The 14,219-nt window shown below is 46.4% G+C and overlaps 1 protein-coding gene and 1 long non-coding RNA gene across 2 annotated transcripts in view; both read right to left on the bottom strand.

Annotated features, from left to right (window-relative positions):
- LOC135822460 (uncharacterized) overlaps nucleotides 1-14,219 on the bottom strand; it is a 122,063-nt gene that overhangs the window by 76,181 nt on the left and 31,663 nt on the right. The window lies entirely within an intron of this gene.
- Nucleotides 211-12,782, bottom strand: LOC135823996 (hemicentin-1-like). Its single transcript, XM_065336889.1, has 8 exons — nucleotides 12,209-12,782; nucleotides 8,856-9,088; nucleotides 5,676-5,792; nucleotides 3,206-3,340; nucleotides 2,563-2,833; nucleotides 1,283-1,543; nucleotides 531-691; nucleotides 211-354 (listed from the first exon to the last, which is right to left on the bottom strand). Exons 1-8 carry the CDS (start codon nucleotides 12,501-12,503, stop codon nucleotides 211-213), a joined length of 1,617 nt encoding a protein of 538 aa, XP_065192961.1. The 5' UTR covers nucleotides 12,504-12,782.

The raw sequence follows: 14,219 nt of genomic DNA on the forward strand, positions 1-14,219 counted from the left end.
AGAGAGAGAGCGAGAGAGAGAGAGAAAGAAGAGAGAGAGAAGAGAGAGAGAGAGAAGAAGCGAGAGAGAGAGCGAGAGAGGAGGAGCGAGAGAGAGAGAGCGAGAGAGAGAGAGCGAGAGAGAGAGAGCGAGAGAGAGAGAGAGAGAGAGAGAGAGAGAGAGAGAGAGAGAGACGGGGAGAGAGAGAGAGATAGAGAGATATGGTAATGACTAATTGATGATGAACTTACGCAGCACCTCCAGACACACTGGCCGGCCTGTATCGTTTCCAGCTATGCTAACTACTTGACAGCGATAGCAATTCGCATCATTCAAAGAAAGTCTGGTGATGAGAAGCTTGCCATCTGCCAACACCTACAATATAACGACAATGTCAGCATACAATCTTTGACAAAATATTTTCGTTGTCTACACCATACTCTGCTACTACAAGTCATACAAAAACTCCAGTTTGTCTGCATGGCAGGTTAATATCGAAACCTACAGTGCACTGTGAAGAAGCAGTGTCCGACAGAATAATCAACTCTCACCAGGAAACTTGGATCTGTCCGACTGATTGTGTCGATTGGAACGCCATCACGGTACCACACAACGGATGCCTGCACCAAGCTACGATAATCGCATCTGAGCTGCACGGAACCACCTAGTTCACCACTGATATCCGTAAGCCAATCAATCACGGTTGGAGGCGCTAGCCAGGACACAAATAGGATAGTAGAAACAATAGCAGATGAATAAAATTATGGCAGGGCTTTCTACCAAGTGCCAAGCTAACATTGTGTTAGGGGCCTAAAGTTAGAGTGGTAATAGGTCGGGTCATTTGACCCAACGAGACCACACAGCACTTGCAGATGACAGCAGGAACAGTTCACTAGCCACCCTCCACGATAGCAAGTAGTGTTGCTCCTGAAAAGTCTTGTTCCGTTCCATGAAGATGACGGGAACTCATTAGAAGAAAAGCAGTTGTTGAATGGATCCTAAATGTTATGTTGATCCCTGCATTGGCTGCACCAAAGTACAAAGCGTGTTCTGCAGTGGAGGCTTGCCACTCCTCACTGTGTCCTGGAATCATCTCAGACGTTCTACATGTACTTGTTTGGTGTAAGCGGTCGAGTAAAAACACGTGGTCTGATATTATTCTACAGCACTATCATGCCAGACACTAGCAGAAAGGATTCGGCACGTGAAACAAATTCTCATTCTCATCATGTCCATACCTACTGTGGATTCTTTAATTTCTTTATCTTGTGTATTAACAGTGAAGAGAGAGGGCCAGGCTTACATGGTAACCCTGGCTGGACAGGTGTTGGCGTGAGGCGATAGAACGTCATGTTTTGAGAATCGATACCCTGCACACGCACGTAGAAGAGCTGCTGAGGTGCCTCGAATCCTGGATGAGCCAGCCTCGGGTAGGGATTTGACGTTGTCCAGTTGAGAGGAATGTCATGGATGACGGTACCAGCAAGGTTTATGAGTTGCATGCCGGTGACTAGAAGATGGCCTGCAGCATCACTGGGCTGAAGCACAATGAACGATGACTGGCCTGCAGACAAGTGGAACACAGTGCCAAACAAACACATAGTCATGACGCATGCAACACAGGTACAGTCGTCCCTCTCTAATCCGACACCTTTTGCAACGGCATTTTCTGCTGGATAAACAAGGGTGCTGGATTATCAAATCCTGTCCTCCAACCCGGCCCACCTGTTAACATACATGTTTGTGTCGTACGTCAAAACGTAGGGATTTTCTTTATCAATCCAAGTACCTTGTGGAATGCATGTCTTTTTACATACACTTGGGAATATCCTATGCACTGGCATAGGATATTCCCAAGTGTATGTTACAGTGCTCCCTGACGGTATGTGATGTACAACTGCTGGATTAGAAAATCGAATTATGTACAGTTTGAGTGATTTGGTGCAGAAAATCGCTGCTGGAGGCGGAATTCAAGTGCCAGATTAAAGCTTAGAAAATGAACTGAAAATATCCGTTTTGCCAGAAAGTGTGCTGGTTTGCAAGGGTGCTGGATAAACAAGTGCCGGATTAGAGAGGGACGACTGTACATCAAGCCAAGCCGCAAACCACCCCCTATTTCAGCGGGCTCCGAGTATGATTGAAACAATGCATACAGACACTAGCTGGATCAATGACCAACAGAGCATCTCAGTATCACTACAACCCGGCCATACATAATCCTGGTGCCTAGTACTGCAAAGTGGCAGTGTTCACACAGTTCAATGAGTCAGTCACATGCAGTCAACTCCACTTATAACGAACTCGCATATAGCGAATTTCGACATATAGCGACCCCTTGTCCGTGTCCCTGTTTGAACCCATACAAAATTGACCCTCTACAGTGAACATTTTTCTTCTATAACGAACCAAATATGGTAGGGCCCCCGTGTAAACCAAGTGTACTCATACTGTCATGGGCCACTTGCCAGGCATCGTCTTGCTGCTTGTACAGGGTGAGTGCATTTCTGTTATAACGAACCGTTCAGCTATAAAGAACTAATTCTCCTACACAACGGTGTTTGTTATATCAGGAGTCGACTGTACCTTCAACAGGTCTGGTGATGAAGACACGCTGTGTTCCACTCGCGACCGTGAAGTGTATCTTGAAGTCGAGAAGGCTCACGCCCTTGACGCGCACGCTGTACGGCAGTGGTGAGTCCACAAACAGATTCCACCAGCCCACAGCAGGCTTGGTAATATTTATCACGACCACAGAGCCGAGATCGACGGTCGGGAAGAACTCCTGGCCATTGGGACTCGTGACGCGAACATCTGGCAGACGAACGTTGACTCCAGTTGTTGTGTTTGTACTGACCTATGAAACGCAAGAGGACGTTAGTTAGCCCCTCAGTCACTGGCAAATACAGAGCATTCAAGTATTGCCCGTGGGACACACAACCTGTGAGTATTGCCAATAACTCCCCTGCTTGAAGAGAACTCATATCAGAGACATGAAAGTTAGGTTTTTAAGGCCGTCACCTCAGCCCAATTAGGTACTGATCCATTCTTGAACACGTGGCCAAGAAAACAAGTACAGAATGAAAGTCTTGTATGTCCCACATCACTAGTACAGTTCACAATATTCTGTGCATGATAAAACAGGTGTAGACAGTTCACAGCAGCCTGTCGATTATCAACAGCATGTAGACATAGAAATTCACAACTGTGTAGAATGCGCTGCTCTTACCGACACAATCAGCTGCTGCAAGCTGCCGTCCACGGGAATTTGATAACGTGCAGCACCCGGTCGTGTCTCCACAGACAGTATGTTCACCTGCCTAGCGTTGACAGAGATCTCGATAAACTTCAATACCTCGGCGACCTACAGGTAACAAGGGTTGCACGGAAAGAAGAATACCCACACCATGCATAACCAGTCGTGAAGATCCCTTTGTGATTCATTCGTACAAAAATCACACTGCATTAGGCAAAAAACAGGATAACGTAGAATATAGCTAGCCATGAAAACAACCAAAAAGTTGAAGAAGAATGTGAAGGTCTACAAGAACAAACGTACTATCTGGGTTAGATTTTTGTGTGTTCTTGAAGTTTTATTTTTGAAGTAGGGCACAAGAAAATGCCACAAAGGAAGATCAAATCAGTGTAGAGTACAGTCCTCAGTATGGCATGGTGTAGAATAATGAAGGGTAAAGGACTAATGGTTCTAAGCAACGTTTAAACGGGAAGTTTAGTCTAAACCTTTCACCAGTTGTAGTCTTTGGGGTGGTTTGTCGAATGGTCTTGGTCCGAGGAAGCCGAGACGCTCCCTTCCTCCTTTATTCCCAATCGAACTTGCGCAATTCCACCGAAACTGGGTGACTGCGCCCTATTAGATGGGAATTTGTATGCAAAATGTCACTAAAAGCGCCATTTCGTTCTTATAAAAGCACGGATGATCGCGATTGGCCAATATGTTGTAGTCTTTTGGACGCTGAGTCGACTGCTTTTGGTCCAAGAATGCTGCGATGCAGCGTTCCTCCTTTATTCCCAATGACCATGGTTGAACAAGCGGTCACGTGCTCCTGCCCGCCCAAGTCACACTAAGGTTCAACTCGAGTTCAACTCGAGTGACAGGACTGCATCCAAAAAAGGTCAAACAGGCTGTAAAGTTGTACCCTGCAGGCACGGTGACCAGGTGGCTGGTGTACGCAGGAGCACATGACCGCTTGTTCAACCATGTTCGATTGGGAATAAAGGAGGAACGCTGCATCGCAGCCTTTTGGGACCAAAACCAGTCGACTCAGCGTCCAAAAGACTACCAAATATGGGCCAATCGCTGTCATCCGTGCTTTTATAAGAACGAAATGGCGCTTTCAGTGACATTTTGCATAGAAATCCCCATCCAGAAGGGCGCAGTCACCCAGTTTTGGTGGAAGTTCGCGAGTTTGATTGGGATTATAGGAGGAAGGGAGCATCTCAGCATCCTCGGACCAAGACCATTCGACTCAGCACCCCGAAGGCTAGAACTGGTGAAAATTTGATTTTTAGACTTAACTTCCCCTTTAATTAATTAAGGTTCTTTACAAAAACAACAATAGAACTGCAGGGTCGCAGCAACAGCTGCTCCAAGCGTTCGTCTCGTACTGTCTTTCGTACGAGGGTTTTTTCCACCGCCTCGACGAGGTTGACCGGGGAAACACGGAACGACTTCTTGACTTTTTGGCCTTTTTTGTTTTTTTGCGACGACGGCGAGACTCGGGAGATGACGATGAAGACGGGGATGACGACGGAGACGAACAGGGGGAAGATGAGGATGATGATGAGGAAAATGACGACGACGATGGGGACCGACGACGATGACGACGGCTTGACCGTTCCTTGGCCAGCGCCGATTCTAGGGCGCCGATCCTCAACTGCTGCTCCTGCAGCTGGGCGTTCGGTTCGGCTCTACTGTCGGAGCTGCTTGTTTCAGGTCTGCTTGCCGAGGCAGGCAAACTACCTCCCCTGGAGGACCTGCTCCGACCTCTTGGGGTGGAGGATCGTCCACGTCCAGGCATGATCACTTCAGACAGATTACGCTAAGGAAACGAAGAGAAAAACACTCGGCCACGCAGCGAAAATTTGCAACTGTACAGCAGCAGTGCAAGAACAAAAAGAACACTGTCTTCAGACCAGCATACACCTTCATGTGCATACTGCAACTTCAAACTGCGCAGCCAGTGCGTACCGCACTCCCCGCACAGTCCGTGAACTCTGGACTGTGCACTCGTGTTTCGAAAAGAACAGCATATCTTGTTTACTTCGTTGCTCTCATCCAACAAGAAATGAGGCATATGATGTCTGTGCATTTCGTAGTTGGGAAATATACAACTTTACCCACACCATGGCCATTGCCCGCACCAGGACCAGCCCTATCCCCATGGTCTGGGAAGCTTCAAAGTATTTATGGTACATGCACCTCCAACTTTCTAACCTTCAGGTTTCACCTGGGGGAGTACATGGAAAGTGTTTTGAAGCGGTTGTTTACAGATAGGCTTGGGGCAAAGCGTAGTCAAACTACCAACTTGCATACAATTATCACTCCAATGACTCCACATGAATGTACAGTTAATAACACACACAACAGAGGCTACCTCAAGCTGCCTAGACCGGCCTTGTTTGTACAGCTACTATGAAGATGAACAAGACATGTGTGAAGGATTGGAGTGACTCATTACCTCATTCTTTTGCCGGAGAAAGAAAATCTGGCCAGCTGATGCAGCAGCGATGTCTTTGAAGGCTCGGAATCCTTCTCCGCTTTGATCATTACAGTCACCCGTCAATACGAATATGACCTGGAAGAACAGCAAACAAAGTCATGTTGATGACCAGTGTCAATAGTGCACTAGCCTAGAATGTCCTATCTGTGATTTATGTGTGCCATACAGGAATTCAATGCCATACACGCATGCATGGTTCTCATCTGGTTCAAAACATTTCCCTTCTCTTCGTTCAAACTGGCAAGCTCCAACGTTTGGAGTAGCCACCTTCTTCTACAAGTACCACCGTGCCGGAGTCGCAACATCTCAGTTCTCTTCGTACAGACTCCTCTACAAACTCTTCTGCTTCAACCAAGTCTCATCATCAGGTGAAATACAGGCAAAAGCAAATGAACAAGGACAACGAATTAAGTATGAACAGTAGAGAGGTGATAGAAACAGCGCAAGAAAGAAGAGGTATAACAACAACGATGAATGCGTGACCCATACACATAAAATGGATGAGAAAAAGGTGTTGTTTCTTATTTTGTCATGTGTACGTATTGTTCACGTGTACATAGATTCGAAAAAGAAAATTAAGAGGTTAGTAATTTTAGTGGTCCCACCGACAGAACAGGCTCGATTGAATGGCAACTAGGAATCACGCCAGTTCTGCCTACTGAAGTAACTTTATCACAGTATTGGGATGAGTACAATCAAACATCTCTCAATATAACTTTTCGAATCTGCAATGTATAATGGGCCGGGCTACTGTTAAAAATAGTATGTCTAACATAATACTGTCAGGTCACTGATTTTTACATCATATCAAACGCTGAGTACCATGTTCTAGAAATGTAGCCTATGCTATCACCTCTGTGAGAACTGTTATCATCTCACACCTCAGTCTTCTCGGGCTTTCCATGGTTCTCTTCAGGTAGAAAGTGCCCAACGACACTAGGTTTGGCCTTTAGGAAGTCATCCCTTCGCCGCATTCTTTTCAACCCGGCAAAGTGAACCTTTTTTGTCCGTCCCTCCTGACAGTTGTACTTCAAAATGTTGAGGCAAGGAACTCAAAAAATAGATACAATACAATAAAAAACAGGGGCGGATCCAGAGATCTCTACAGGGGGGTTCAGGTTGAACCAAAATTGAACAGCCAAAATATTATGGAATCAGATGTGCGGTTGACACTTGTAATAACGACAATCCGATTGTGTTAGTGGGAATCGCATGCTTTTAAAACACACTACGGACATAATATTATTATAGTTTTCCATCATCGACCACACCACAACTGCGCTCTCCAGCCGGCCTCGACACGTAACCAAAGTCGTTGCCACAGCACACCACCATCGCTGGAGACTGAGTCGGAGCGCAGTTGTGGTGTGGTGGACGATGGAAAACCTGTACAGGACCAAATGCTGCTGCTAACCCTACATTTTAGCACCGACACATAATCATAATATACACTCAATCTGCGGACAGAACTGTTTCGTCCTTTGTTGACTCGTCAGCGCAGCACAAAGGAAATGAGGCCGAATCTCAATCATACTATACATGTATGCAATCGACTGGCACACTTCTCTGGTCCTTTCTGCACCAAGAACTTGCAACACTTCAAAGTTGCAGCCAACCGCTATTTGAAGACCAACGACTGGTCGTGGGCACATGACCATCTCTGATCATCAGCATCATATCTGCCTCACCCCATGACTTCCAAATTCCGCTCCACATACTATTCCCAATAACGTCTGTTCTTCTTTTCTCTCCTTCTCCTCCTAGCACTGTCTGTCTTATCATTCCCCTCCTTCTTATGTACTATCTCTCCTCCTAACATTTCGTATCATGTACCTGTCACTCCTTTCATTTTTCTTCTTTTTTTGGTGCGTTTTATGTCCCCATGACGTCGAGACCTCAGGTCGGCTGAGGGCAAAAAGCCTCGCCATCACGATGCTCCCACTATGCAATTTTTTGTCTTTGCCTGTGAGCTGTGATCCTTGTAAAAAAAAAAAAAAAAAAAAAAAAAAAAAAAAAAAAACACAGGTTCAGTGAGGGCTTGAAGACCCTTTCAACTGTTACTTCTTGTAAAGATCGAATATGCAAGCCATGGGTACGTTGAGAGCCAGGAATGCCGAAATGACAACTACAAATACAATGTACATGTATAAGTTACTTTCCCTGTCCATTTGTACTTTCGGAAATTTTTGGCATTTTTACGATGCGAACTGCTCTATAGTTACAGGACAAGAGCATTGTCTTCACTTTAGTGACAGAAACAACAACAGCGAAACAGTGTCGACAATTTAACAATCCTTCCAATGTCATCTAAAACACATCGCTGGCGCAGCACTCCGTTCCTGCGGAGGAACAACTAGTCACTACTGCATGCTGCAGCAAGTAGAGATTACTGACTTTGCTTGGATGTCGGAGCCCTCATCTTCTGAGGAGCTTGAACTCTACGTGTACGGTTCGAAGTTAGTTGAAGAGTGTCAGTACTCGGAACATCCCTTCTCTTCTGCAAAAAACTTGTCCAAGGAATACTGACCACACCACACCCATCCTGAGCAGCAGTGAATGACAGCGCCAATGGAGGTAAGTTTGGATCGTTTCGAAAGATCAAAAAGGAAACAACCACCCAATGTTGTCTACAGTGTCCGTTTGTAAATCACGGACGTGAACACCAGTACAGACTACTATCCGTACAGTATCGATCCACCGCACGCGAGTGCACTGTAGTCATTGACTCAGTGACTGCACTGACTGTGATCGGACGGACGCCCTTTTGTGCACACATGATATTTTCGAAATTTTCTCAGCCGCACACTTTGCAAAATTTAGGGGGTTCCATGGAACCCCCGGAACCCCCCCCCCCCCCCTGGATCCGCCACTGAAAAATATTCTAAGCACTCGCAGACTCCATTGCAGCCATTTACACATTAGGGTACCTCCTAGTGAACAGTTAATGACGTATGCAGCAAAGAGACCGTTTTGTGTTTGAGTTGAGGGACCCTACAATAAATATCAACCATGATCCTCTATTTCCACTGATGAGCTGTGTTAGAACGAATCAGGTTTTTGGACGGTCTGGCAATTTAAACGAAACCCTCCTCGGTATGGTGGTGATGCGTACGTGGATTGGGTCGTTTACTCGCTTACCTGACTCTGGGTTTCCTGAATCAAGCTCAGTGCTTGGGTTTTCAGTTGGTAGTCCTTGGCCGAGGCATCAGTGAACACAAATATGAAGGATCGCGGGAGGGAGCGTCGCAGCGCCAGGTTGATACCGCCGACTGCCATCTCGGGACAATCCCCTCCGCCGTGCACTTCCAGCGATGCCTCCACCGCATTCTCAAACGTCGCCTGATCGGCAGTGAGCGTAGCGAGGTTAACCTCTGTGCACCGCAGGGCAGCAACAACAACAAAGCACATTCACACCATCTCTGATCCAACATACACTCATGTGACATCGTGTGATATCACGTAACCCGTTCTCCAATCCTAGGTCACAACGATCGCCCTACATGTAATTGGAAGTGGTGCAAAGGTCTACTTAGACAAGTAATTTGTCAATTAACAGAATGGTTGGAATACACATCATGCATACAGAGCGTTTCTCTACCAATTGTGGTTGCTTCGGCAAGGGAAAGAAGCCATATTTGGTATTCACAGCCATCAGCCCTCTCCAAATCCAGGATATCCCGCACAGGGCTGTGGCAGTGACAGGTACTAGTCACACTAATTGCCAGATCACTTATCAACAGCCATAACATTTTCAATACTTGAAGTAACCACAACTGCTGGAAATGTGCTGGACGGCCTAGACTAAGAGCTTCCGCACGTGCCGACAACATGAACGTGACTCGGAGTAGCGACCTCATCCCGACTCCGAGTGGCATTTTCCTCCACAATGCGCCAAACACGTTTGGCTTACATACAACACCGCGCCATGCATCAATATACCAGTACCTTGTTTCGCCCAGTGCTCGCTCGGGGTAATGGACTCTGACTAGAATAAAGCCAAATGCCGGTGCTGTGCATCCAGTTGCAAAGGTGCAAAGCAGACTGGCTAAGTATCGCAGAGGCTATCATCAAAAATACCACAATGTGCTCATTTCTACTTCGAAGTAGTTTCTGACCTCTGTTTCTCCCGGTAGAAGCTATCGAGCATTTCCTTCTAAGGACCGGGTACGTTGCTAAGTAAAGTTGGAAGTTTACTTCTTGATCTACTCCTGGCCAAGTGTTTCACGCCTGAATACGGGCTCTTCAAATTTCCAGAGCAATCTTACTTTGATGAAAGATGCCAGCAAAGAAAAAATTCTGATTGAAGCGAGACTACAGTCATGTAGGTCTCGATGTACGAACTACTGAAGAAAAGTGAAGGTAGCCAGTTCGCTTCTACGTAGGTGAGAACCAGGGAGTCGTATAGAGTCTATACGACTCCCTGGTGAGAACCATGATACTTGATAGCTGCAGCCAGTGCAGCACTGCAATCTGCAGTGCAGGCTATGATCATACGGTAGTACTAGTAGCAGGAAACCAGAACTGGCACTGCATGCGGCGCAGTACTAGGTCGACTTCCGGTATATCATGCTGTCCCCGGGGAAAATTGCGGAAAAAATCGCAAAAAACGCGGGGAAAAATGCGGCATAATATGGCATAATTTGCGGTGAACTTGCGGTAAATATGCGGTAAATATGCGGTGAATAATATTGATGTGCGGCAATTTTCAGTGAGTATGTAGTGAAATCAATCAGTTACAAGTCTCTGGTGTAAGCACTCGTCATATTTGAGTAAAAAGCCGCCACGATGAGACGTTAATTTGCTGACTGAAAAGTGCACTGTGTGTACGTGTAGTGCAACAAAAAAGTTCAAAAAACGCGGGAAAATCGCGGAAAACGCGGTCTTTTAAGAAATCGCAAAAACGCGGAAAAAACGCGGCCGCGGAATCGCAATTTTCCCCGGGGACAGATCATAGTATTACTATTATGGCAACTCCCTGATCAGCAATGACGTATTTACTTCTATGTACGTGAGTATGTAGGTGACCATGCTGACGCCTGAGCCTGTGTGAGACCTCGAGAGGAGTGTCTGAGCCTGAGGATAGGTCATAATTATCATGCATTGGGGTTTGAACTAAGTGTTACTATGAGGCCATGCATCTGCGTTTGAACTTTGACCTTTTCCACGGCTCGTGAAGAATACCTCGTACCGGTGTCTTTTATAAGTTTTATGTCCTGATGCATGGCGCTTTCGGCCCTCATTGGCAGGTGAGCCCTTGCCTTGGCAGAGTTGGTACTTTCTCTGGTATGCTTCATGCATGTAACTGTTCGGTATGTGGATAAAGAAATGGAGCAGAGGTCAAGGAAGTGCCTGTCATAAGGTTTGTATGGTTCTGCCAATTGCACTGCTTTTCGAGCAGAATCTGCCGATTCTTCAAGCATTATCCACCAAGTGCCTTGCACCCTTGTTGCACTCCGCAACGTTACAACGACTCTGGTACCATGACAGCACGGTTTATAAGGGGTAACATTCACCAGGTTATTTCCTGTATTAAACACGGCAAAATATGCCTGGAGCATTCATCTTCTGCCAGCATCGTAAGGTTATGCTGACCGTGTGGTCTCAGACGACCTTTATGCCAGGGCATACGTTTTAGACAAAATCCGACGATTATGCCAGAAACTATGCCAGAATGATCCACCAAGGGCTAAGCGTATCTATCTGCCCTAACAGTACTGGTAATAAAGTCATTGTGGTAGAGGACCTGTGTGCTGACAGATGCTGACAGGACTCTTGGTATGAAGCCCTGGGGGTTGTTTCGCCTCAAGACATCACACTATCAGAGATCCATGACTGTGTTGCGCGAAATCTTCCAGGATCCATACAGGTACTTCAGTACATACATATGTTATAACCCAATACTAGTTCAATACAAGTACAGTGTATTAGGTAAACACAGTGTCCTCCACCTTGTTTCATGCTGTCAAACTAACAACAGGTACAGGTACATGTACTGCACTGGGCATGATCTTCACTGCAGCTACACTCTAGTCTCTAGCTTGTAAGTCTTTGTCTGAAGACAATATAATTACAATGATATGCAGCACCAACTCTGCCCTGTAAGTGTTGAGGATTGAGCACTCTGTGAATACAGGACTGTCCCTACTACCCAACCCAACAGTAGATCTACATGTACATGTACAAGTATTGTGGGTAGCAAGCAAATGAACCAGCTAATATTTCCAAATAAGGGGATGTTTTGATCTACATGTACATATACATGTCCTGTCCGATCGCTATACATACCACTACAATTTTACATGTAAAATCCACCATGTCTATTTGACGGCGAATCACAGTCACCGCCACCATGATGCCAGTGACAATGTATTCCGTAAGGTGCTAACAGCCTGCAAGAGTGTGTCCAAATATTACTGACCAGCCCTTACAAATTTCTTTTCACACAGTGTCATTCATTCCCATACAGTGACTGGATGTTCACAGATTCCTACCTGGGTCGTGGAAGGTCACCAACGCGTAGTTGACGATGGGGATCTCCTGCTGCTCCGAGATGGCTCTGAAGATGTTCCTGACGCCATTCCTGACCTGAAGCAAGTCATCGTACATACTGCCTGTCGTGTCGATGCAAAACGACAGGGTAGCTCCTTCCCAGGTTTGTTCGGTGGCCACTTGGATGTTCTGCGACACATTGCTAACGACGTTCAGGAATTGCCCGGACACAGCGTGAGTGAAGATCAGGATGACCAGGGGCCAACGCGCCGCGTGTGCAGGCGTCGTCCTCGCCATGTCCACAGCGTTGCTTGCCCACAGAGGGTGGAGAGCAGAGCTACGACCCTCGAATGCAGAGTCACACCCAGTAAACTTTTCAACAGCAAGACTGCAACACGAGCATAGCAAACCTTATCACATAGACTCGCAGGGCAGTACGAATTCTTGGAGAGAAGACCCAGCAGAACTTCTTGGTACGGTATTCTACTCCGCCACAACAAAACAACGAGCTGCTTTCTGTCGAACCTGGAAAGGTTAGCAGTCCCTGTCGTTGGAATTCACGATTACATTATTCTCAGACTCACGGTTGGTAAATAATCAGAGCGACTGAATGAAGATTGTAGGCCTGCCCAAAGGATTGAAGGTAGCAATGGCCAGCAACCTCTCGGCGTGGACCGCAACTGACAACATGCCATCGTTTGTGGTTCTGCACTTGTCTCGGGGCTCTCTCATCGCTGTTAGCGGAGCATGGGACTGCCCATCTCTCCCAGTCGGAACTGGACAGGCCACGGAGAGCACTTCAGTTTGAAGACAGGCGGCTCTCAGCACCGACGGTCCACTGCTCCAGTCCAGGGGTGCACGCGACTGAGTGCAGAGTGCGAAAGATCAGACTTCGGGATTGCTCAAGTATACGATGCTGTCATTCGCTATTCTCCTAGCTGACAGGATATGTCTCTGTGTCCGTGGCTTGTTCAGGCAAATGGCGGCAATCAAAGTGGCAACATTTGCTTTCTGCGCCCTGGGAGATGTGGAAAAATCTGGCCTGCATTATTTCACTCGGGTAGTTATGACCATTGTCCTGTGGAGAAAGATGGAAATAGACTTTTCATGATGGCGTGATTACGAAAATGCACAACTTGGCGCAGCAAGAGAGCTACTCGTCTCCATGGCAGTCAAGAAAAAGATATAACTGTGCCATTTGGGTTTTGCAACCACGTGACTCTCCGGAAGAAAATAATAGAAAAAGTAGCAGTACCTCCTTCACAGACAGGCAAATCGTGACGATACATTTTGCCTTTGGTCCCACGATCGGCTCTCAGAATAAATCCCAGTTCTGTACTCCATTCCCTTTTCCAGTCACGTGGTAAATTCCCAATGACAATGTACAGTGTATTGTGCTCTTAGACCTGAGTGACGGGGATGTCATGTAAACGATCAGGTAAATGTTATGCAAAGTATCAAGCATACGCACACGCACATGTAGGTTTTAAATGATTATTTATACATGTAGTGCAATCAGCTGATCGTTCCTGGCTGAACCTCAGAGTTACAGCAATACAATCATCTATATTTGCCCTTCTTCCTCTACGCAGACTCTACTTCAAAGATCATGTATTTCGGTTTACACAGAAGTAACAACAACTGCAGATCTTTTATAGTCATCGATACCCTACGCGCAGAGCATTTCAAACGTGCAAGAAAGGGGATCACTCAGAATCCTTTGCAACTGAGAGCGCTAACTCGCTCAATTCCCTGTGTAGGTGCTAGTCAACACCAATAGCAGCAGCTATAGGACAGTATACCTGCCAAGCTTTACACACCTGAGATCGGGACAATGACTAGGCATTGGCGGATAATGCTCGAAAAGGCGGCAGATTCTGCTCGAAAAGCAGTGACATCGGCAGAACCACACAAACCTTATAGCGTGCGATTCCTCGAATTCTGCTCCATTTCTTTATCCACATACCAACCATGTATGAAACTTACCAGAAAAAGTACCGAATTCTGCCAATT

This window comes from Sycon ciliatum, chromosome 8 (assembly GCF_964019385.1).
Source record: "Sycon ciliatum chromosome 8, ocSycCili1.1, whole genome shotgun sequence".
Taxonomy (NCBI): Eukaryota; Metazoa; Porifera; class Calcarea; order Leucosolenida; family Sycettidae; genus Sycon; species Sycon ciliatum.